Consider the following 26,425-nt stretch of genomic DNA (forward strand, 5'->3'; position numbering starts at 1 on the left):
CTAAGAAATAATTTTCCTAAATAAATTTTTTGACCAGTATTCCAAAAAATAAAACAAAAGTAGGCCCTACCTTTCTTGTCTCGGTGCTCTATACTAGCTCCTCTCTCTAGCAGTGTTTGTACCAGTTCCTCGTGGCCACCAGCACAGGCAAGTGTTAGCGCCGTGTCATGATTACTCTCAGTCTATAAGAAATTATTTTTTGGTTAGTTTATTAAATAACTTAAGATGTTAATATCAAATACATAATATGCAAACATACCAAATACACACAAATACATATGTACCACTCTACAATATCAAGCATTTGAAAAGCAAGGTTTACGGACGGGCGTGGTGGCTCATGCCTGTAATCCCAGCACTCTGAGAGGCTGAGGCAGGCAGATCACAAGGTCAAGAGATTGAGACCATCCTGGCCAACACAGTGAAACCCCATCTTGACTGAAAATATAAAAATTAGCTGGGCGTAGTGGCGCGTGCCTGTAGTCCCAGCTTCTTCAGAGGCTGAGGCAGAAGAATCGCTCGAACCTGGGAGGCAGAGGTTACAGTGAACCAAGATCACGTCACTGCACTCCAGCCTGGGTGACAAAGCGAGACTCCGTCTCAAAAAAAAAAAAAAGAAAAAGAAAAGAAAAGAAAAGCAAGGTTTACTTGTTTCCATATTAGTAGCCAACTTGTGAGTTTTTTAAAAAGGCTACAAGCATCAAGAAAAATAAAGTATGACTTTCAATCATGTGATTAAAAGAAATACTGTGGATTAACTTTTGCTTTCAGCCATTAATGGAGAAACATAGATCAGATTTATTTTCCTATTTCAAATAACCAAAAAAGAAAAAAAACCTCTTTGAAATGATGGTGTTTAGACAGGCAGTGCAGAAGAGTGACCTCTGAAGACAGAAATGATTAGCCCAACTTACTGCCTGGAGAGTTTCCAGGCTATAGTGCAAGGAGCAAGTATCCAAACAGAGCCTGGCAGTCTCCCCAACTTGAGAAGACAGAATTTGGAGAGATCAAGGTGGCTAGAATTCATGGAGCAGATTATTGAAGAGGAGAGTACTGCAGAAAGGGTACTCTGGAGATGTGCAGAGGATTCCCCTCAAATCTTCAGCTGAGTTTTGATCAGTCCATGTGCATGAGGAAATTATCCCAGGCCAGGAAAGGACCACCAGAGAGAGTCATGCTGAATAATACCCAGGGCTCACACGGGGCCAGGAATAGTTTGGTTCCCACCAGCCAGAGTAGAAAGACCTCAAAACACACAGGATGTCAAGTAGAATCCTCAGTAGTAGGGCCAAATTAGCAGTTGTGGACCCACCTAACAAACTGAAAAGTAGGCCTTGAAATAAAAAAAAAAAATTGTTTCCAAGTAACTTAGCTGTATTTGAGAACAAAGCCCCAAAATACTTAAAGGAACCAAACATCCAAAATATACCATGTATTTTGAAAAACAGAGACTATTATAATGAGACATGACACTATCTACATATGGTTTGCTTCTGCCTTCTGCTAATGATAATGACCAACATTAGATTTACCAGTGTTCATACTCTGTTATAGTTTCAATGCTAACCTAGTGAACGATCTAATTTCTCATACTTTTATTATTTATTTTATTTTTTATTTTTGAGGTGGAGTCTCGCTGTCACCCAGGCTGGAGTGCAGTGGAGCGATCTTGGCTGTATGCAATCTCCGCCTCCTGGGTTCACGCAACTCTCCCTGCCTCAGCTTCCTGAGTAGCTGGGTTTACAGGCGTCTGCCACCACGCCCAGCTAGATACCTTTAGTACTCTACAAGCAACATGTGACTATTAGCATTTGAAATATGGTTAGTGTAACAGAGGAACTGAATTTTAAATTGTATTTAACTTTAATTTAAATGTAATAACTGATATTCAATTTGGTTATTGGAAAACTTAGGATGTCTCAAACAATTTGAGTAAATGAATCTACTTTTTGACTGCACATTTAATCAAATCTAGATACAAATTGAGTATTTCCAATGAAATCCAAATTCAGATATACTTAAGTAGGGTGACAAATCTGGGACTGAGAGGGTTTCTGGGATGAGGGACTTCTGGTGCTAAAACAGGAAAGTCCCAGGAAAACCAAAATGATTTGATCACTCCAGCTGTAAGTCTAACATGCCCACCAAGTTTTAAAGACTTTTAGTATGAAATAAAAATGTAAATTATCTCAGCAATTGTGGTGTATTGATTACATGACATGTTAAAACAATATTTGGATATATTAAATTAAATAAAATGTATTTTAAAATTCATCCCATTTGTTTCTTTTCACATTTTTTAATGCAACTACTAGAGAATTTAAAATTACAAACATGTCTCATCTTATTTTTCAACTGGACAGTGTCGTTCTAAGCATTTCCCTCACTTTCACATATGTATCTCTATTATAGTACTTATCACCAATCTGCCTTATATGTTTATCACCCACAGAGACTATAAATTCCTGGGAGGTAAGGAACATGTCTTATCCATGTTTGTATTTTCTACCTGTAAGTGATATATTACTTAGGAAATAATAAATGATAGTTAAGTAAAATGAATGGCAATAGCTGCAAAAGGTCATAGATTCAAAAACTGTTACTAATAAACATAATAAGCAAGGGACTATATATGTAGCATTGATTACATTTACACATTGTATTTGTAGAATGTACATAATTATAAAAAGGAAAAGCATATTCTCCCAGAATGTAAATAACTCTAAAGACCAAATTCCATTATAAGAAATGAAAAACAAAAGACAAAAGGCAAAATCAGTAAGAGTTAAGAAAAAAGAAAAAGCCTACTAGTCAGTGATGAAGAGGGAGACCGCAAAAGCTGCTCTGCAGAAGAGGCTGGCAGAGAGCAGAGCTACTGACTGCAGAGATCAGGGATGGCCACAAGGGAGAGATGCACCAACTACAACAATGGAGAAGGACATGAAACTTAAATGAGTGACAGCTCTGACTGTGTTATAGTATTTGATCTTCATTTCAGGTTTATAGGAAGAAATTATATCTGATTTCAGAGAAAAGGAGATAAAGGCTCTGATAAATAACTTTCCGATGGCCACATAAGCTAACAACTGGTAGATATGTGCTTTAAAAAACCCAAGAAGATCTTGATAACAAAATCCTGCTCTCTCCACTATATCACAGAGGGGCCCTAAGGCAAAGCAGATTGTGCTGAATATAATGTTAAGTGTATGTGTCTTATGTCCACTCTACGTTGGTGCATATGCAATCAGCAGAAGAATCAATTTTATGATGAAGTTTATAAGGTTTCTAAAATTCTTCCAGGGTTTAAAGACTAATTTAGGAAAGCTCAAATAGAAAATGAAGAGATGTACATAAAATTTGCAAAAGATAAGCACAGAAAATTTTAGTGGATCAGTAAAATGTTTTTTCCAATATTATAAAACATAAATTCAACTGACATTTATTAAGCACCTTCTATATTCAAAGCACTCTACTAAGTGCTCTAGGGTTGAAAAAGATAACACAGGACTCAAAGGAGCTTACTGATTACTACACAGGGCAAATTCAGGTTCAAACTAGGAGACAAGCATAATAATATGAGATTTCAAGAAACAAACATTTAAAGCTAAGAAAGCAGCTTTAAATTCCTTGTGGAAATGAAGTTAAAAGTGGGCAACTCCATTGTATTTCTGCATTAAGAGAAACTAAACCAACTAACATGACAAATATCACTCTTTCTCAATACATCAATAAACAAATGAACTGAAATAGAAATTTGGGTTAATATTAATAAAGACAAAGTCAAGAAAAAAACAGGTGTTTCAAACACTGCGCTGATCATGGAAATAATTATAATACAGCTGACTATTTTGTAGAAGGCAAAGTACCAATTAAAGGAAGAATCCTTAGACTCAAATTATATTGCACAAAGTTACATTAGTCAAGAAGTTATATTCCTTGTCACAGATCTGAGAGAAAGTCCCAAACCTGAAAAAGGAGATAGATGTCCAGAGCTTTAAGAGCTCATTCAGGTTTATATTCTAAAGAAAATTTCAGTTAGCCCATGATGCCATAATATATACACCATTCTATACCATTAATAGAGGTTGTTATGATGAATTCTGGCTTATAAAAAATGATAAAAAAATATTTAATGCAAAAATATTCTGTAAGTTATCAACATGACTATTCAATTTTATAATGGTGGTACAGAATGAAAAACAAGAAATAGTAACACAGATGGCAATACTGAAGGAAAGACAACTTTTAATGAGCTGAAATTCAGGTGAAAAAGCACTGAACTGTGTGAAGTGTCTTTAAAAAAGGAAAATATGCTGGGTACAATGGCTCATGCCTGTAATCCCAACACTTTGGGACGCTGAGGCAGGAGGATCACTTGAGGCCAGAAGTTTGAGAACAGCTGGGCAACACGGCAAGATCCCATCTCTACAAAAAATTAGCCAGAAGTGGTTGTGCAATGCCCATACTCGTAGCTACTCATGAGTTTGGGGTGGGAAGATAGTTTGAGCCCAGGAGTTCATGGCTGCAGCAAGCTGTGATGGTGCCACTGCACTCCAACCTGGGTGACAGAGTGAGACCCTGTCTCAACAACAACAACAACAACAACAAAGTACATCTATTAATCACTTTTTTTTTTTTTTTTTTTGAGAGAGAGAGAGTCTCGCTCTGTCGCCAAGGCTAGAGTGCAGTGGCTCACTCGGCTCACTGCAAGCTCCGTCTCCCAGGTTCACGCCATTCTCCTGCCTCAGCCTCCTGAGTGGCTAGGACTACAGGCGCCTGCCACCACGCCTGGCTAACTTTTTTTTGTATTTTTAGTACAGACAAGGTTTCACGGTGTTAGCCAGGATGGTCTCGAACTCCTGACCTCATGATCCTCCCGTCTCGGCCTCCCAAAGTGCTGGGATTACAGGCGTGAGCCACCGCGCCCTGCCTATTAATTACTCTTAACATAATTAAATTACCTTGAAAACTACTAGGACTTAAAAAGCTGAACTTTTTTTAGACTTCCACAACCTTCAAAATCCTTAATATCTCATTCTCTAACCCAGTCAGGTCATATGTAAGCTTAAAAAGTGGGATAGCACTTCAAGGTATTCAATAAATGAGAATAATCAGTAAAATAAATAACCTATTAAAAGCAGTTCATATGAACAAGCAGAATGCATGTATTTTAAAGCAGAATGCTTTAATGGTAGCATATTATATATATATCACTGTTAATTAATTTTTGCTGGCCTCTTTAATTTCTCATGTTAAATCACTGTGATTAAACTGTTCTTTATATTGCAAAACCAATAAGAATAGAGAAAAATATTCAAATAATACTTATACAATTAAAGGTAAAATATAATTTTACCTACTTAACAATTTCAGTCTTGATATATCACAAGTGAAATTTGATGTCTACCCTTCTTTAAAATAATGAATACATGTTAATTATTAAAAAGTGAAAGAAAGCAAAATTCTATAAAGATCTATTTTTTTTTCAGTTTTGAGATGTACTAGAATAAGGTATTCCAAATTCAAGAAAAGACTTCAGAGGCTTGAGAATAAAAACAATAAGCAGTTTAGGAATATAGGGAGGACATGTGACAAAAAAGAGGCTGGAACAAGTTTTTATAGCCCAAGAACAAAACAACTGGTTCTTTCTCATTGGTAGTGGCTCCTAGAATCGATCATATTTTACACAATAAAATACAAAGAATATTTAATTAACTGTGGTATTCAGTTCTAACCTTCAGGTCAGAATTATTGTTCCACATAAAGCCTGTGGTTTTAAAAAATCTGTACATAATTCCTAATTTCTGTATATACAGAACCCACAAATAAGTTTGGTTATACCAAACTTAAGCAAAATAAACTCAACTTAAACTCAAGCAAAATAAACACAAAGGTCAGAGCTATGCTATCAAAAGGTATAATAAAAATAGTCCCAAATAATTCCTTCAAGCTATTATTTATTGGTTTCCTAAAACAGATTTTGATAGCAGCAAAGTATGTGGTATTCATCTTAAAAGTTTTGAAAATACCTAGACAAATTTGATTCAGTAAAACTGGAGAGTTGGAAAGTCTGTGGCACACCCTTGGCAAGTGAGTTCTAGTTGTGTAGCAGAGTTGAAGCCCCTTATGAAGAATGCAAACTCTTCAGCATTTGTCAAGGATCAGAAATAAAACATATGATTACTGCTAATCCTTGTTAAAAATATTAGCTCCTGTCTAAAATGTTCAACTAAAGCAGTTAAAGGTCTGACCATTTTCCAGAATCATTAGCATTTTAAAAGGAGTTATACTTTGAGGCTTTAAAAGATTAACATTTCCTTTGTTCTTCCTTACATTTTGATGTTAAGTATGCAAAGATGAAAGACAAATGATCTCTTACCATCTAGGCAGTGGACACATTTCTGTGATCCCACTTACCAGGCTAATACAATATAATTCAAATTGAAGGTTAACACATTTAAGTTAAAAATAAAAAACAATGTAACATAGTGCAGTGGTTAATAAAAGAAAAGAGTCTAGAGCCAGAGTGTCTGAGTTCAAAAGTAGGCTCCACCACTAATTAGTTGTTGGGCAGGTAGTTAATATCTTTATGTCTTACATTCCTCAAATGGAAAATGTAATAATAATAGTACCTATTTCATGGGACTGTTACAAAGATTAAGTTAAAGTAGTTAATATCTGCAAGGCATTAAGCCTGTATGTTAGGGTTTGTTACATAAACAGATGAAAGATCTGAGTATTAAAGAATGTTTAATCTTTCAGAATAGCAATCTTGGTATTAATTTCATTATATTATTTGTCACAGCACAGTATTATCACACATAATCAAAGTACCCACTATGTAAGAGCCCACAAAATTTTTATTTTCTTATCAAAACAAAAACTTTGAGTTTTTGTTTGATTGAGTACAAAAGGATCTTCATTTTTAATCACTTAAATTACGTGCTTGATATAAAAACTTGTTGTTTTTTATTTTTTTTGAGACAGAGTTTCACTCTGTCACCCAGGCTGGAGTGCAGTGGTATGATCTCGGCTCACTGCAACCTCTGCCTTCTGGGTTCAAGCGCTTCTCCTGCCTCAGCCTCCCGAATAGGTGGGATTACAGGTGTGTGTCACCATGCCCAGCTAATTTTTGTATTTTTAGTAGAGACAGGGTTTCATCATGTTGGCCAGGCTGGTCTCGAACTCCTAACCTCAGGTGATCCACCCACCTCGGCCTCCCAGAGCGCTGGCATTACAGGCGTGAGCCACCACACCTGGTCAAAAACTAGTAAATTTTAAAAACAAACATTAAAAATTAAAGGAGAAAAATGGTGAACAATTATTTCTGAACAGTATTTTTTTCCAAGGTAGGAACTTTTTAATCTCTAACTAAACACATATGGTAAAACTCCACAGAGAGTAGTTTAACTCAGGTCTGGCTAACCCAACAAATGACAAATCTTGATGTGAGATCAGATAAAAAAAGAGTAAATTTTTAAGGAGTCATAGTCAAATTTTTCTATAAAAGCATGTCTACTATGTTTAAAATGTAAGTTTAAAAATAATTTTAATTAAAAAATTACATGTAACTTCTCAGAACTAATTTATAACATAGTGATAGTTGGTGAGTGGTACAGCCCAAAAAAATCATTTCACCATCACTACAGTAATTTCATATTCAGTAAAATCAATGACTGGACAAACTTTTCTGTGCCTGTTTAAAAACATTTTTATAAAGAAGTCTTTTTACATTTTGGTGAAGTACTTATTTTTGCTAATGGATCAATTCTTGGGCCCACAAAAATCAGAAAACTACTTCTTACTAAACATAATAGCCTCGGCTGTGTGTGGTGGCACACGCCTGTAATCCCAGCGCTTTGGGTGGCTAATGCAGGCAGATCACCTGAGGTCAAGGAGTTTGAAACCAGCCTGGCCAACATGGTGAAACCCCATCTCTACTAAAAATACAAAAAAATTGGCCATGCGTGATGGTGGACGCCTGTAATCCCAGCTACTCAGGAGGCTGAGGCAGGAGAATCGCTTGAACCTGGGAGGCGGAGGCTACAGTTGGCCAAGATTGCCACTGCACTCCAGACTGGGTGACAGAGCGAGACTCCGTCTCAAAATAAAAAAAAAATAAAAAGCCTCAAAGCAAAACAGACTGGGGAAAAATAATGCAAATTCAATGCCAAGTTCAAACCAATTCTACAATGCTATCAATATTAAATGTAAATAACTGTGGCTCATCAAATCAATGTCTCGCTTTTTTTTTTTTGAGACAGAGTTTCGCTCTTGTTGCCCAGGCTGGAGTGCAGTGGCATGATCTCGGCTCACTGCAACCTCCATCTCCCGGATTCAAGCAATTCTCCTGCCTCAGCCTCCCGAGTAGCTGGTTTTAGACGCATGCGCCACAACGCCCGGCTAATTTTTTTTTGTATTTTTAGTAGAGATGGGGTTTCACCATGTTGGTCAGGCTGGTCTCAAACTCCTGACCTCAGGTGATCCGCCCGCCTCGGCCTCCCAAAGTGCTGGGATTACAGGTGTGAGCCACCACACCCGGCCGTCTCGTATTTTTTTTTAAAAGGCTACGTAGATGGTAGTTAAGAGTGTCTTTGGGGTGTGGTGGCACACCTGTAATTCCAGCTACTCAGGAGGCTGAGACAGGAGTTTGAGACCAGCTTGGGCAGCATGGCAAGAACCCGTTACAAAAGAAAAAAAGAATGGCGTCTTTGAAGTCATGCTGAATGATTCCCAGCCCCGCTGCTTCTTAGCCTAAATGAAGTGACTAAACAAAATGCTTAACCTCTCTCTTAGCCACAGTGTCTTCTTCAGGGAGATGGGTATTAAGAGTAGCTACATCATGTATGTGGTCTGAGGATTAGATGAGACAATTCCTTAAAAATAGTCCCTGGCAATTTTAAGTACTCAACAACAACAAAAGTCAGTACATAAAAGACAACAGACATTTTGGCAACAAGTAAGAACAGAAATAAAATTCCTTTTTCATAGTGTTACTGAGAATCATTTTAATAAAAAGGAAATTTTATTTTTAATAGGTTAAGAGTACATGCACTTAATGGTCCATCCAACACAAACACACATACACTCACTCCTCTCTCTCTCTTTCTTCCCACGTTACCCCTGCTAAAATTCAGGCTTTATTATAAAGAAATAATCATATATAAAATTGAAAGTTTTATAATGTACACACCCCAGGTACCATCAAAATACAAAAACTAAGTAAACTGTAAACATTTCTTAGTCCTGATGGCCATGTACTCTTGACCTTATTCAGCAGTCTTCTAAACTAGATCTCTTAACTTTTCTTCAGGATAAAACACACACTATTCTCTCCAATCTCACCTTGCCCTGAGATTTCACGGTCAACTACTTTTTAATAAAAAATTATACTTAATAGCTCTCAAACTTTCTAAAGCTTAACTTAAACAGTGTCTTCCCCCTACTCCATGTTATTTCTTCAAAAAGTGCCTGGAATCCCATACAGCTAAATTTTACAAATACAGACACAGACTCACCACATATTTCAATCAGTAAGATGAGAATTTTCAAAGATGACATATGATATCAATCATGTGTATGACATACAAAAATATCAATTTTATGTTAGAACCTTTTTTCTTTTACATGCAATCCATTATATATTTCAAACCATATCTTCTATTAATTTATTCTTAGAAGAAGATATGCACTAATCTTAAATAAATTATTTCTTTCTTTTATATCCTCTTGTAAACTAAAGTTAAAAAGAAAGGTTACTTGAAGACCTTGGAAACCAGACCATCACATAATTATCACTAACAATCTATATTTAGCATCTTATTTTTTAAATGTGAACTTTAATTAATTTAAAACTGGCTCAAGACTTTGCCTAGAGACAAAGCAGTCTTTCATGGTTTAAATCTCTGAAAGTTAATGTTTTTAATTATGGCATAATTCCAATGAAAAAACCATCTCTCTTAAGTTTGGGACTTACCTGTGCATCAATATCAATGGCAGGGTAGATAGGAAGCATGGCTGAAGGAGAGATGATAGGACTTGGAGTTGGAGTCTGAGGTTGGGAAATGGATGCAGCAATACTGTGGGTAGGAGTGTTTGACATTGCAGATGCTCTTCCACTGACTGCTGTTGAACAAAATAACTGCACTTAATAAGGATGAAAAATTGTTAAGTAATAGTAAGACATATTCACTCAAAAATATTTAAAGACTTCTTAAAACAATATGTCTACAGGAAGACTACTATAGCACTAATAACTAATTTTCCTGGTTACTATTCACAGATGACAGTGTCAAATTGTAATGTATACTGAGTAACTCATTTTCTAAATAATAATCCAACTGAAAAACAAATTCCCCTGTTATAAGCAGTTGTAAAACCTTAATTCAAAATAACCCTGAAAACAAAAATGTTTATGTATTAAATATAAATGCAAATGGAAACTTGTCCATGATATCTTAATTAGAAAAGGGATCAAAGGAAAAATAGTCAAGATCAGAAGGGGGAATATGTGGTTTTTACTTGCCAATTTCACACCTTATATTCTAGAACTAGTAAAATTAATATCACTGTTGGGGAGGGAGAAATGTCACTATGCAATCATTTAAAACACCACCATACTGTTTTACTAACTGCAGACTGGGATATGGTAATATTCTGCATTGTAGCCCTGTGGATGACAGGATATTCAAATATAAAAATTTATCCTCACACAGAAGTGTAGTTGCTCATGTGAAGAATTATTCTGAGGGAGCTAAAATGCTCACCAATGAATCCAGCAATCACACTGACTTAAGGATAAAATTAAAAGATTACGGTAGAAATAAATGTATGCACACAAACATTCTTCAAATATGGATTACTATTATTCTAAGTATGATGTTGCTGTGATATTATTTTCACCAAAATATGCAACTTAAGAAAAGGCTATTCTGATCAGTACTTGAGGTGAGAGTACTCCAAATATGCTGGCATAGGATATACTGTAGATTCAGCTGAGGGTACTTTATTCTCTCATTGCCTTATTTCTGGAGTTGATAGGTGAACATCATCTCCCCCAACCCCATTAAAAATGCTATAGTATTAAAGTATGGGCATTTATCTTTGACTGGTCAACAGTACTGTGGATGTGTATTACCAAAGTAGTTATCAACTACATCAGACAGAAAACAATCATGGTTCACAACTGGATCTGAAACCAGGCAAAAGAGATTATGATCCTGTCAAGAATAAAACTGAAATTGATCTTATTATAACAATTATAAACATAATTATGAATTAAGAAATCTATTTTACATGAAATCCTTAGTTCAGGCACAAACATACACTATACATTATAGCAACACACATTCTATAATTATACATTTTTAAGTCCACTTAAAAGCCAAAGGAAAAACGAAGGAGAAAACAAAACAAAACAAAACAAAACACTGTTTGAATCCTTAGGGATCCAGACCAATAGAAAAGGGCATATACTAATATATTAAATTGATAATCTAGTGATCTGGATATTGTTACTTCACACTGATAGTTTTGTATGTTACAAAAAGATCAAGATAATTTAAATGTACATACTGTTGATATAAATTTCAAAATCATATAAAATCTAGAGCTCTTAAAATTGATTCCATATCTACTTTGATTGGATTTTCACAATAAAAATGCTAAATACAAAAAGTAGCTTAAACAGGATAAACACCAGTCTGTCCGAATCACTAAATTTTATTTCATAATACTAAACAGATTAAAAAAAACTAAGTTTTATTGTTAAATGACTAAATAAATTATAATTTACATTTCAATTGGAATATTTTCTTTTAAAAAACCTACAAAAATTACAGTTTTTTTTTTTTTTTAAGTCAAATTGGTTGTTCTTATCACCTCATCTAAAAGGAGACAGGAAAAATCAATTATCTCATCATTTCCTTCAGGGTACCTACAAAACTGGTTTACTAAAATTAAGTAACTGTCAATCACACATCCATTCTCTACAACTAAAAGAAACAAATGTAAAATATGTAGGTACCTGAAGAAACTCTGGTAAAAATCTTTACATGTGGGGCTTCATTTTAGGGTTAGATTTAGAGAGGGAGAACCACACGTCAGAAAAGTTTTAATGTCAGCGTAGAAAAAAGGGAACTTGAGATGATAGCAAAGGCAAGGTGTTGACACAGGTTAAACAGGGAGCTGATTCTGGTTTGGCAAGTGTGAAGAACAGGAAAGACAGATGATTTTGGTCAGCAAATTTTATGGCAGAAGTCTAACAAATGAAGGCTAAGAAATAAAGAGCAGGGACTGTGCTAGAGGGAGGGAAAGAAGACGATGAGACTAATGAGGCTGTAATATACTTTAAACCCCTAAGAAAGAAGTGGAAATCATCATTAAGCAACTGAAAGGATACATCCTACCACAGAAATTTAAGATTGAGGCTGCAAAAGTCAGTGCATGAGTATATGTGCATGTGTGTGAATGTGCACATGCCTGTTGTCAGGGATGAGTTGCAGGTAAGTAGTCAAATGTTTTTAATCCTACTCTTCCTCCTTCTGGCTATGTTTCTCTCCCCATAGAAATAAGCATAATAAAAAAGTAAAATATTTTTGTATTATGACAAGCATTTGTCATATTTCCTAAAAAGTTATATGCACTTAAAAATTTTTTATACAGAACACTGAGAACACACAGAATTTTTTTTGTTTCATGTATGAATCAAAAGAAAAGATACTTTACAAACTTCTGATAATTCTGATCAGCATACAAAACTGTACAACTAGCAAATCATTGTTGACAACTACGCATGCCCAAGCACATCAGGTAAACTCTGATATAATATAAAAAAAATTTTTTTAAACAACCATTACTATGTAATGCCTATTCTTCATTCAAGTGGATACGTAATATTTAACTCTATACATCCTTTAGTAGTTTCACATGATAGAGCACTATTACGATCTGAATTCATATGGACATAGTATCAAATTTAGGGTTAATGGTTACTGTGCTCCAACTTTCACAGGATATTTAATAATTTTAAAAGTTTACTCTCAATTATTATAATCAGCTAGTCGTGATTAGTAGTGACTTTCAAATCTATAGAAAAATTTTGCACTCATCAATAAGAATCATACAATTCTTACCAGTAATTATTACTAGCATTTTGGTTATTTAACCCTTAAGACTAGCAGAAATTTTCATTCCACATGTTATAACTACTGAGGTGCTATTAAAGGAGGACTAGCAAACTTTACAGATATTTTTAAGTATAAAATCTATCTCAGCTGGTTTCTTAGTGTCTGAATGTTACCTAAATATCTAAACACTATACAGTTTAGTTTTCTATTATCCATTTAAAAGATGAAACTTAAAAAAAAATAAGCTCATCATATTTAATGCTACTGAAACAGTTTTTAAATTAGAAAAAGTCAATCATCCTCTAAGTACACATGAATGAATAAAAAAGGGGAAGAGATGGCAGTCACCAAAATTCCACTGTTTATTCCTTCCATTTTTCTGTTTTCCTTCCTTTCCAAATTTTCTTTTTTTAATGAAGCAAATTATCCTTCTCAGTACAGCATTCTTATGGTTCACAACCCTATAAAACCTCATCCCATTACTTTGTTACAAAATACAAAAAATAAGTACCAAAAACTAGAAGCATTAAAACAATCTTCTAAAGTATATCTTCTTGTCAATGAAACTAGTTATAATGGAATAAAATTTATCTGGCTACACATCTAAAAATATATCATTTATGATACTTTCAGGGGGGCCACACCTTCTCATGATACAGTTAGAAAGAGACTACACATTAACATTCACAGGGGACAAAATCACTTACATACAGTATAATTAAACCCTATTTGGTTTTGAACTTTATTAATTTTGTAAAAGTGTTTTTTTTTTTTTTAAATATCCATCAGGTTTGAAGTCTGATCCATTAGGATATAAAGTATTTCTGTTCATAAATAAGCTTCCTGATGTGTCCTACTAGTTTTGCACTTCAATTTCTATCAATTTCCCAGTTTATTGGCGTGAATACAGAAGCAAAATGCCAAAATTCAATCTCAGTATTCTGAACTTAAAGGAAAAAAATGAAAACAAAAAAATCAAACATCAATCCCACTACTGAAAAACCTAGATTCTCAAGCTACCAAGCTAAGCCAGAAAGCTTCAGTCATTTGTATTGAATGAGCTAATCTTTAATTTGACCTGTATCCATCTGAGAACTTCTGAGATTGAACTAATACTTCTAAAGCTAGACATGGGTCAGTCCAAAAATAGTTCTCAAGTTGGGTAACGGCAAAAAATTTGGGTACATTCTTACTCGCCTTAAGCAAATCATATTTGATACCTGCTCATAACAATATAAACCCACCTGCCATGATGTCATCCAGCGTGTCATTGAGGGTCTGAGCAGGGCTGGCTACCATTAACCCTTGTTGTGTTTCTGTCAGAATTCCTTGCCCCAGCCCTGCCAACTGTGCTTGGCCCAGTACTGGCTGTCCAACTATCACTCCTTGCAGTTCTGTAAGATTTGCGATGGACCCTGGAGGCAAGGGACCTGCCGCCAGAGGCAAAGCTTGAGGCATCGCCAGAGGCTGGATTGGTGCAAAACCCATCTGAGCAGCAGTCTGCTGGGGTTCATCTTTAAGTAAAACAGGATCCACTTGCTGTAACCGTGCATAGTCTCCCTCAGAAAGCTGCTCTCCAACTCCAACAGGAGTTAGTAATCCCAGGTGTTGGCAAGACTGTTGCTGCTGTTGCTGAAGTTGAATTCTTTGAGCTTTAACCTCTAGATACTGCTTTTTTAGCTGCTGCTGAGTTTTCAGTTGTAACTCTCGTTCTACTTTCTGTAGTTCCTCCAAAATCTTTTGTTTCTTCTGAATTTGCTCCTCCCTTGTTTTGTTGAGCTCCTCGATCTTCTCCTTGGTAAGTTGGTCAGCATGAGCCAGTTCCAAGGACTGCAGCTGTGCATTCTTTTCTATGGCTTCTTTTATCCTCTGTTCCAGTTCTGTTAACTTTCCCTGAGCCTCTTCTACAATGCTCTCTGGAGACTGATTGGTGATGTAACCCTGTACATCCTGGCTGTTTGCTGGCAAATGGCTGCTGGACTTTTGTTTAGAAGCAGCTGTGTGAAAAAGAAACCCCCTCAGAAGTGCACATGAATGGCATCCTCATTACAGAGTTACTGTTGGGAGGTTTAGTGCCAACAGTTATGCACTAAGTAATCATATCCATAAAAGGTGAAAATGCACTGTTAAAAAATTAAAAACAAATCCACCTTCTTTTTCACAAATATAAAATGTATGTATTTTATGTGCAAAATCTTTGTAAATTAATTTCAGAATCTTAAAAATATCACATGGCTTAAATTAGACAATAGAGGAATGCAGGTTTGTGATACCTAAGTGTGCAATTAAAGTAACATCTAAGGCTATGTGTAGATATTTTATATGGTCATAAAGATGTTAAAACTCATCATAAGAACAGAACAATAATGCTAAATTATTAGGGTGAAGAGAAAACAGACCTCTAAGTCAGGTTTTTTCACATTTCATAGTCTGTGCCTTTTAAACACACACACATACACACAAAAAGTACCCAAACCACTAAGAAGTAACAAGAAATTAAAATCCGACTAAAATATATGTCTTTGTTGGGGCCTACCATCTTCAAGACTAATAGAGGCAAGATATAAATTCACATATTCACACAGCTATCTGGCCAGTAGAGAATTGGGATTCAGTTTCCCTGGAAGAAAAGATGCTGGACTATGCCATCCACTGTATCTTCTGACAGCCAGGTGAATAGACAGATCTGGCTATAGGTACGGCAATCAATTGTTTGCTATACCAGCTGAAAAAGGTGCCAAGGCTCTAGGTTGACAGTAGTGACTGAAAAGAGCTGGTGAAAATACTTAGCATTCTTGTTCATAAAAGAATATACGTAGCCAAAAACCAAAAAAATAAAAACTGCATTGTTTCTTCAGGTAAAACTTTTAAAAAGAAAAACTGATTCAAACCGGTAGGTATAAAATGTTTGGGGACATTACTTAAGAACATGCATGGTGTAACATCCACAAGTCAAATATGGACCTCAGAATTCTAGAGAAATAAACAAGCATATTTCAAGTAACTGAATTATTGGTTGAGAAAAGGTATCCCAGATCAGATATAAAATCTATATTAAGCCATTCTAAAATAAATTTCTAATATTTGATACATCTTGTTAATTTATGCCTTTGTAACTGCAGAGATTTAAGTAAGTAATTTATAAAAATATTGCTCAACTATACCCAGCTTAACATTTTACATGAATAAAAATTACTATTAAAGGAAATCATGGATAATCAGAACTGCATCAAAGATGAGCATCTGAATTTCTCATGCTAAAACTTCTAATTGTAGCACAAATTAGTGCTATTAACTATTTTTTTCTCCCAATAACATGCTTTTATCATGGGTTAAAAAAATTTAATATGTCAACTTAGTAAAATTCCTTGTTTGTAGAAATGGCTATTTTTTGGTAATCTTATTTTTACCTGGACACCAAGTAAGAAACAGTCTTTAGAAGTATAACTGACCTTTATTCCTGATGGGAAGAGTGGTGGCAACATTGGCAGGTGGTTTGTCAGGCTCCTGAGGTGGAACAACCATGGGCAGTGCTTGAACTGGTACACGAGGAGCCTAAGACAAAGGACACTAAAGTGACTATTAGTGTCCTTACACAATCTATTAAGTAATATGCTCTAAATAAAGAATAAATTAGAGATTTTTTGAAAATATTTTTAATATGTCATCTTAGACAATGACATATTTACTTAAAATATGTTGGCACCAAATTGTTTACCATGACATTTTTTAGTAGGCTTTGAATTCAAGTTGTGACCTTTAAAAGCTAAAGCATAATCTTATCATCTAGGATCTGAATATTGTACCAGATGTTCATTAACTGTATCAAGTACATATTTAAAAACAGAACTACATATTAGAACAAAAAAACCCCTAATTTAAACAGAAACTATAAGTGAAAGAATTAGGATAAAGAAGACATACCAAAAAACGCTTTAATTTTTAAAATCTTACCCTATTTAAATCGTGGGATGGGGGAGTTAACTGAGTGACATCTGGTGGAGGGGCTGAAAGCAAGTTATTAGGATAATCCAAGAGATAGCAAACAACACTTGTATGGCCACCTTTTGCTGCTTCTATCAACATAGTTGAGCCATCCTACAAGAGTGAATATGGAAGGGGAAAAAAAGTGAAGAAAAATAAGTTAGTTTACAGAATCACTTAGGAAGATAAAGCCAACAGGTCCCAGACACATTAAAATCACAGGTTTGGTAAAGAACGCTTCAAGTGAAAAAGGAGAAAATTTACACTTAGAATGCCATTATGAATGGAACTTGTACATGATATGTTGTAATAATGACCAAGAGAGAAATACTAATTCACAATGTTGCACAAACATTTGAGTTACATACTTTCAAACGGTGAGTAGGATCTGCCCCATGAGCCAAAAGTAGTTCCACCACTGCCAGATGACCCCCTGCACAAGCCAGGGACAGTACAGTATGGTCATTATTAGCTGTGGTTCTATTCACATTCGCTCCTAAAACAGAAAAGGCATGGAAAATCATATTAGTAGAATGGTTTTTCTTAAAATTATGGTAAATTTAAAAATCATGAAGAGTAGAGAAAATAGTATTATGAGGCTCCACATACCCATTACCGAGCTTTAATGATTATAAACACAAGGCCAATCTCATTTCACAAATATCCTACATTAATTCTCCTCTCCCATCTTGGATTATTCTAAAGTAAATAAATCCCAGACAAACATGATATAATTTGAAAAGGTTTCAGTATGCACCAGTAAAAGATACCAAAGTAGCCATTACTCCTAATGTAATAACTGTATTAAAAGTAAAATATGAAGTTTTATTTGTATTTTAAGTTCTTCAGTAGAAAAGACGACTGAATAAAAATAAACTATACTGCCCTCTATGGGCTTTATGTAGAGAATAAACACTAAATAGAAAGAATAGTACTATTTTTTTTCCCATTAGTAAATTTCTGGCAAGGAAAATAGATAATTCACCTCTACTGCCAAATAGGAATGTATCCCTAATTTATTCGTTTGTTGTTTTCGTAGAAATGGGGTCTTGCCATGCATGTTACCTAGGCTGGTCTCAAACTCCTGGGCTCAAGTGATCCTCCCGCCTGGGCCTCCCAAAATGCTGAAATTACAGGCATGAGCCATGGCACCTGACCTCTATCCCTAATTTGGATTACTGTGCTAGGTAACGTGGGAAATGGAAATAAAACAGCAGAAAGAAACTGAAATCAAACCATTAAAATTAACCAATGAGAAGGGACAGTGATTATGTACATAATGCTATATATTCATAACACTATTCTCAAGCGTATCACCAGTGCATGTTAAAATGTTGAAAGTAATTTCACCAGTAAGTTATTTCAAATTTTCTTTACCTATAAACAATTATAAACTTGAGATTTCTTTACTATTATTATAATGTGAAGAAAATGGTATATTATTGCCTTTTAAAATTGTATATGGCCTACATCTTTTTTTTGTTTTGAGACAGGTTCTCACTCTGTCACCCTGGCTGGAGTGCAGTGGCACAATCATAGCTCACTATAATCTTGAACTCCTGAGACCAAGTGCTTCTCCTACCTCAGCCACCCAACTAGCTGGCACTACAGGTGCAAGCCACCATGCCCAGCTAATTTTTTAATTTTTTGTAGAGACGGAATCTCACTGTGTTGTCCAGGCTAGTCTTGAACTCCAAGACTGACAGGATCCTCCTGACTCGAGGTCCCAAAGTGCTGAGATTGCAAGGGTGAGCCACCACACCTGGCTTCCTCTTTCTTTTATCAATGCAGAATCAAAAGTAAAATCTGTAATCTCTTATACTTAAGAATATGATGAACTCTGAATTGAAAACTGTCTCAACAAGAACTTTCATAGTAAGCATGTAAGAAACAATTTAAAGAAAGTAATAATACACTCCCTTTTATTTTATTTGATCATTAAGGTCTTTGGTATTCAAACTAAAATTTCTGATCATGAATGAAAATCCTCATGCAATTTGCTATATTTGTCACATTTCAATTGTGAACATTTTTTGTACTATATTTATAACCAGCTCCCTGTATTTTATAAAAAAGGAAACACAGAACCAGGGAAATAGTAGAAATGTTACTTGCCACAAACTGTTTTAGTGGCAGAAACATCATAAAATTCCAGGTTTCAAGATAATGCTATAGTACATGAACACAGCAGAGTTTGTTACCTAAATCCTCAGTTTTTACACAGAGAAATTTCCCTTTCCTTTATACGTTTCACAACAAGTGTGCTACTTGGTATGACAATGATTTCTAGTTTGAAGCTGGTCTGTGCATGGCAGGATGTTTATCAACTATCCACTCAATCATTAAATGTCAGTAGCATCCCTCCTCATATGATACCCTCTTGCATTCAAAAGACCTTTACCCTTAAATCTCTAAATGAAGGCAAGGGTAGATACCTTTCAAAAAAAGACAACTGTTTTATACAAACCTACCTTTACTAATTAAGAACTGAACAGTACAAACATGACCAGCTCTTGCAGCTTTCATTAAAGGAGTTCTTCCACCTTCAGATTCATGTTCCTGTTTAAAAAAAAAAAAAGACTTGACATTTAATTGCCAGTGAACAAGTATTCTTTTTCATGGAAATCAAAAGGAAAATAATTGGACTGATTTCTGAATCTAAATATTTAAATATAATGCTTTGAAGGAAATTAAGAAATATACTTTTAAATTTTAAAAAAATCTCAAATTATAAACATGTTCTATGGAAATAATTTTAGTATATGTGCTGCCAAAGTGAGCACTGCAAATAATTTTAAATTTGAAGTTATAGTCACGTGATCATGATGCCCTCATCTAAATGCATCTGAGTAATTTGTCCTTCTCTCTACACAATGAATTGCGGTACTTGAATATGCATGTATGGTACTCTAGCACGGCCTTCTTCGAACAATCAATATAATGAGCATTATCCTCATCCACTCCAAGTTATTTTCCTCTCATGAGTGTATCCCATCTCTATGAATTTCAGTAAGTACATCATTATCATCTCTTTACAGACTTCCTATTATCTCTAGTTTCCCTTATACAAAAATGATAACAAACTTTTCTAAAACCATCAACTCTAAGATGTTACCAGAGCTTTCTGGGTCCCAAAAGGATGGAGACTCTACCGCATACTTATGATTACTAAGTAATCAAGAACACTACTGGTGAAATTTTCAATCTTAAAAAATAAAGATTTGAGCAAAAGTATCTTTTGTATGGCTTTTTTTATTTCTTTTTTTAAAAAGCCTTCACATCTGATGAACAATTTCTGATTTTTCTCTTAAGTCATATCCTAGGTTTTTCTAATTGCCATCAACTAACCAAGTACTAAAGATTTCACTGCTGTATATTTCAGAGCCACTGTGGCAAACACTAGGAATACTGTTCTTACACTGAAGAAGCTCTAAGTCTAACAAACTCGAAGCACTTGTTATATACGTTCTATTCTAGTTAGTTGTGTGCTTATGTCTCCCTTGTTAGACTCAGTGCTAACACTAAGTGGCCCCAACGATCATCTAATTCAACATTCTCTTCTCATAAATGACAAAAGAAAGATTAAATTATAAATTATTAAGTTTATAAAATTAATTACTGAAGGGGGGGCTTGTTGCTGCCTGCACATGAATTTGTCATAAACTATGAAGGAAAGAGCACAGTTGCTTATTTATCTTAGAATCTCGGGCCCATAAATATATGGGTGCTTTTAACTAAAATTGGCCTTTGGATGTCTTATTCCTATTACCCCGCAGGCTAGACTGGAAGACCACCTGTTCTACCCACACACAGTTGCTTTATGCTTCCTTACCCCTCAGGCTTCACTCATAACATTTTTTCCAATTGAAGTATCTCTTTAGCCACAACACTGCCATATCTATCTTTCTAAACTTTAGCCATCCCCAAAATAATACATCAGATGACTGCTTTACCTTCTGATCTTCTTTACTCTGCATTTTCACTACAACATCTCTTATAATAACCTCAGTATTTGTTACCTATTATTTTTTCTGAAATTATAAAGTACTTGAGGGAAAAGATTATTTATTATTTATGTTTTAAACTCTTTTATTATTTAATAATGTTCTGAATATTGTAGGCATAATTTATTTCCTAAGCAATACTGAAATTCCTCTAAGCCACATTTGCCTTTTTATATCAAATCAGAAAAGCTTCTAAAAATAGTTAAATACCTAAGGGAAAACCAGTCTGCATTAATATCTGTAACACAAAAATTTCCTTTTTCTATGGAAAATGAGGGATAATGCAGTGAATAACCCTATTAAGGATGGACACTAAACAGTGTGGAAAAAAATGTGACTAAGTGAGAGAAAGAATGGCAAAAAAAAATTAATAAATAAAATAAAACTGAAAGTAAAGAAATACCTTTTGTCTAGACTCTCCATAATTTAAAATTAATTTCTTACTGTCAAATATTAAGATTTAAAAAGTAACATAGCTTACCAGATCTGCGCCTGCCTGAAGTAAGACATCTGCTACATCAGTATGACCATTTTCACAGGCATATGTTAGTGCTGTATCCCCTGTTGCTGTTGTTGCATGAACGTTAGCTCCTGTAGTAGTGTCAACAAATAATACATAGACTTAATAAAAGAGCCATAAGACATATATGACGAAAATAAAAACTTCTTCTAGATAAGTCATATCTCCTCAAGTTAAACAAATTCAAACTTTATTCATTTCTAGAAAGAGAATATTGTAGGCATTTAAAAAATTACAAACAAAACTGGTTGAAATTAAAGCTGCAGATACTTCAAACAGCAGTAAGGTAAACTGCTCAGAATACATACAAAAGTATATCACACTTTTTTTTAAACTCACACATTCAGTGTATCATAGCATCATAAAAATATTTGCATTATGACATTTTTACTTAAATAAATCATGTAAAAAACTTCTCCCAAATGCAAAAATGCCTACCTGCAGCTAATAAGTATTTAACTAACTCCAAATGACCCTCTTGAGCAGCTTCCATTAAAGGGGTAGAACACCCTAGTTCTATATCGGCTCCTGCCTTAATTAGAAAGTCTGCCACTTCCAGAAAGCCTCCACAGCAAGCCAGAGTCAAGGCAGTTTCTTGAGTTTCTTCTGTCTGTGCATTGATATTTGCTCCTAAAATAAAGATTCTAATTATTTAAAGAAAGTCATTAACTTATTCCAGAGATATGAAAAACATGATTGTTTCTTAATAAACTGAATCTTAAAAATGAACATTTATATTACTATAATAAATAAGAAAGTGCTTCTCTACTAACTCCTAAGGCAGTTAAAAATAAAAATAAATAAAATTATTAAAATCACATCCAGATTTGATGTACCACAGCTGGAGTAATATTTACTCAGCCAGAAGGTACAAGTCAGGTGATAAAAGAACTCAAAAAAATAAGCTACATCCTCTCATTATAGTGATTCAAAAATGATAAAGATACTGGTGATAATGATGATGATGATGATGATAATAAAAATCTTAACATTCAATAAGCTGTATTTCCCAGGCAATATCAAAGCATTTTACAACTTATTTAGGTATTATTATTGTTATTATTATTATTATTATTATTATTATTAGTTCCATTTTACAGCCAAGGAAACTGAGGTTATTTAACTTATACAAGGTCACAACATTATTGTCATCAATACTACCACCATCACTATAGCTAGCCCTTAACAGGCATTACATGACAAGCACTGTTCTATTAGCTTTATACACACATATTAACTGTCACAACAACCCTACACATGAGAAAACTGAGGCACAGAAGGTTAGAAACTTGCCTAAAGTTACAAAATTGGCAAGCAGTGGAGTTGTTATTCAATCTAAGAAGTCTGCTCCAAAACCTATGCTTTAAAAATTATAGTCAACATTACTTCTAAATAAAAACAAAAGTTTTTTTAAAAGTGTCATTCCTCTTAAATTTGTCCAGACAAAAACTTTACTACTGAAACAAAAATAAAATCACACTACAAATACAGAGATGGGAGATTACTTCTAAACTGAAGATATCTTAACATATTGAAGTAATTGTTTCACTTTTCCCAAAAAAGAAGTTTATGTACTGAGCCCCTTGACAGCTTCTAATGTGTGTGCATTCTTGCACTCTCATCAAGTTAATCTTTACTGCGTGGTTTTCCATACTGTTTTTTAAAACATTAGATCTATTAAATATTTATTAGTAGGTATTCTGTCACCAAAGGAATACATTCTCTTGATCTATTACCTTTAGAAATGTTGGCTCTTATATTCCCCTATTTAACTCACAAGCCTTGCCAATGCCAGTTCTGTTTTTCGTTCACATATAGCACACGATGTCTCTGAAAGCTCTATATGAAAGAAGTTTCTTTGATTTTGTTTAACACAGTATGGGAGTCATTTTCACAGTAAATACTTTATCACTGGTTTGTGTAACAGCTCATTGCAACTCTACTAGAAAGGTGAAATACTAAAATCCAATTTTATAAAATTATACTCTTAGGTTTTACACATTTATAGTGTCTTGATAGATATGGTTACCTTGACCGAGAAGTAATGCCACCATTTCTTCATGTCCTTCTCGAGCTGCTTCCATCAATGGTGTATAACCTTCATCATTGACCTCTTCCAGGCTAGCTCCTCTTTCAATAAGTAAAGCCGCAAGTTCCACATGCCCACCACATGCAGCCAAAGTTAATGGTGACTCAAATGAATCAGCAGGCATGTTCACTTGGGCACCGCTGTCAAGAAGTAACCTAGCTACTTCAACATGGCCATCCTAATCATAATACAATTTAAAAAATTAAATCAGCACCATTTAAAAAATCTTGAAAAATGTGAAGACTTCTCAATTACTATACAATGAAGTTTATCTATCTCCACTCAAAAAGGAATAGAGCTACATTTAACAGTTGAGTAAATCAGTATTTATTATGCACTGCCTATATTCTGTTAACATAGAAGAGGGAAATAGAAATTGAAAATATAAAATAAGTAGAAACATGATACCTTCAATCAAGAAGCTTATTAACCATTAGAAAAAAAAAAACAGTAAGTATGTGAAATAAGACACTATAGTGAGACCACAGATAACATCAACACTATATGGTACAAACTTAAATGCTAAAAGGATAAAGTTTAGAGAGGAAAAGAAGAATTTTCATAAGAACCTTTAAGGATAAGCAAACTTTTGATTAGTTAGAAAAAAAATGGAACCCTTTTTGGAGAAGTGGGGGAAGGATACATGCTGTGTTAGGGGAACACAATGCGTACATGGTACTTTCTATATTGTTCATCGTCCAAGTACCAGTGAAATTAAGAAAAGGGCCAGGTGTGGTGGCTCACGCCTGTAATCCCAGGACTCTGGGTGGCTGAGGAGAGAGGATTGCTTGAGCCCAGGAGTTTGAGACAGGCCTGGGCAAAATGGTGGGATCCCATTTCTACAGAAAATACAAAAATTAGCCAGGCGTGGTGGTGTGCACATCGTCCCAGCTACTCGAGAGGCTGAGGAGGGAGGATCATTTGAGCTCAGGAAGTTAAGGCTGTAGTGAGCCATGATCATGCCACTGCACTCCAGCCTGGGAACAGAGTGAGACTCTGTCTCAAAAATGAATAAAAAAAGAAAAGAAAATTCTATATTCTGTCTCCTGGTCACTTTTTCCCACTGCTTTCCTAATTACCGGCAACTTCAAGGCCCTCTTTTCCCTTCTTTTTGTCCTTCAATAAATTTTTTCCATCTATATGTTATCTCCCAGACATATTCTTTCAAACATGCCATGCCCATTTTTGCCTCTATGCTTGTCACATTACACAATTTTAATGTCTTACTACTTTTTTTCTTTTTCAATTTGTAGAGAAGACTCTAATGTCTTATTAGTTTGATTACTTTGCTATTTCTTCAGTGCTGAGTCTTCTTCCTTGGTAATGAACTCCCACATTTCCTTTAAATCCTAGTTTAAAAACTCAGTATTATAGCAAGTCTTTCAAATGTCTGGCCCCTACTAATATCTTTCACTTACAATATTTACTTCCAGTGCATATTGGCTAGACCTACAGATTATTCCATTTTAATTTCTTAATCTACACACAGGCCATTTCCTCAATCAGGGGTGGCAAGAATGATTAAATTTCCTTATCATGGGGAACTTTTAAAACTGTTACTGTTAATACTATTAATGTGTTTTATGCCCATTATCTCATTTAATCCTCACAACTCCAGAGAAAGATATTTTCCTCATTTTACAGATGAAGAACTCAAAAGCTTAGAAAAACTTTTATTTGTTAAAAAAAAAATTTGCTAAAGGAAACACTAAGATGGCAATAAGGAAAACAACAGATAAGTCTTAAATGGCTACCTCATATTTTAAAAAATAGTAAATAAAATTTAACATCCTTTCAATAATTATTTTCTGAAGGGAAGATGAGACAAGAAACTTCAGATTCTTTGGGGGCCCTTTCTACCGCTGGCATGTTCTCCTCATAAATTTTTCTATGATATTTTGACCCATTTCTGTGTCATAAATAAACTAAGATACAAAGGTTTAAGAGTACTGTTATGAGCCATTCCCGAATACACTCTAAAATGCAGCTCTTCAAAAGACAATCTAGGGCTCAGAAAAGACCTCGAGAGAGGGTAAATTATGTAACATAAATTAGGCTCTACTTTTAAATTTTTGTTTAGTCAATTTATTGGTTTGAGGTATGTTATGCTTATTAATAATGTACATACTCTGAATTATATTTCCTTTTTTCTTTTTTTAACATTTTTTTAAATAGAGAGGGGGTCTTGGTATGTTGGCCAGGCTGGTCTTGAACTGCTGGCCTCCATTTTAATTTGTTAATCCAATCCTCCCACCTTGGTCTCCCAAAATGCTGAGATTACAGTCGTAAGCATATGCCTGGCCATATTTTCCTTTTTCATATCCTCAACCAATCTTTACAAGAGTGACTTTGGTATAGTTATATGAGACTAAGAAAATGCAGGTAGCATTGTAAAGCTTCAGAAAGTAACTTTAATAGAAGTTAATGTTGTACAACTGATTCAATAAGGTTCTGACAAACAGAATCATAGCACCCACTGGAAAGGCATTCATTGTATACTACTCTGTCTCTCCCTGGTTAATATATAAACATATTTGACATATTTCACCAATCTTACCATGCAAGCCTCCATTAGAGCAGTGTGCATTTCATCTGTTTTATGCTCTTGATCCGCGCCTGCTTCCAAAAGAAATCGCACCATCTCTAAGTGTCCTAAACCAAAAGTGTACAAGATTACTTGAAAATATTTTATTATTCCAAA

General features: G+C 34.7%; 1 protein-coding gene across 6 annotated transcripts in view; it reads right to left on the minus strand.

The window, feature by feature from the left end:
• The window catches only part of ANKRD17 (ankyrin repeat domain 17), a 186,130-nt gene that overhangs the window by 53,948 nt on the left and 105,757 nt on the right, over positions 1-26,425 (minus strand). For 4 of the 6 annotated variants that reach the window (XM_054486142.2, XM_054486143.2, XM_054486146.2 and 1 more), the window contains 11 exons: positions 26,282-26,376; positions 23,665-23,902; positions 22,074-22,265; positions 21,597-21,706; positions 19,583-19,670; positions 17,480-17,607; positions 17,082-17,225; positions 16,580-16,682; positions 14,372-15,124; positions 9,977-10,125; positions 71-182 (listed from right to left, as the gene is read on the minus strand). In XM_054486142.2, coding sequence (XP_054342117.1) covers positions 71-182; positions 9,977-10,125; positions 14,372-15,124; positions 16,580-16,682; positions 17,082-17,225; positions 17,480-17,607; positions 19,583-19,670; positions 21,597-21,706; positions 22,074-22,265; positions 23,665-23,902; positions 26,282-26,376 — 2,112 coding nt within the window. The remainder of the gene's footprint in view (positions 1-70; positions 183-9,976; positions 10,126-14,371; positions 15,125-16,579; positions 16,683-17,081; positions 17,226-17,479; positions 17,608-19,582; positions 19,671-21,596; positions 21,707-22,073; positions 22,266-23,664; positions 23,903-26,281; positions 26,377-26,425) is intronic. The other 2 variants (XM_054486145.2, XM_054486147.2) reach the window with 2 other exon arrangements.

This window comes from Pongo pygmaeus, chromosome 3 (genome assembly GCF_028885625.2).
Source record: "Pongo pygmaeus isolate AG05252 chromosome 3, NHGRI_mPonPyg2-v2.0_pri, whole genome shotgun sequence".
Lineage (NCBI taxonomy): Eukaryota > Metazoa > Chordata > Mammalia > Primates > Hominidae > Pongo > Pongo pygmaeus.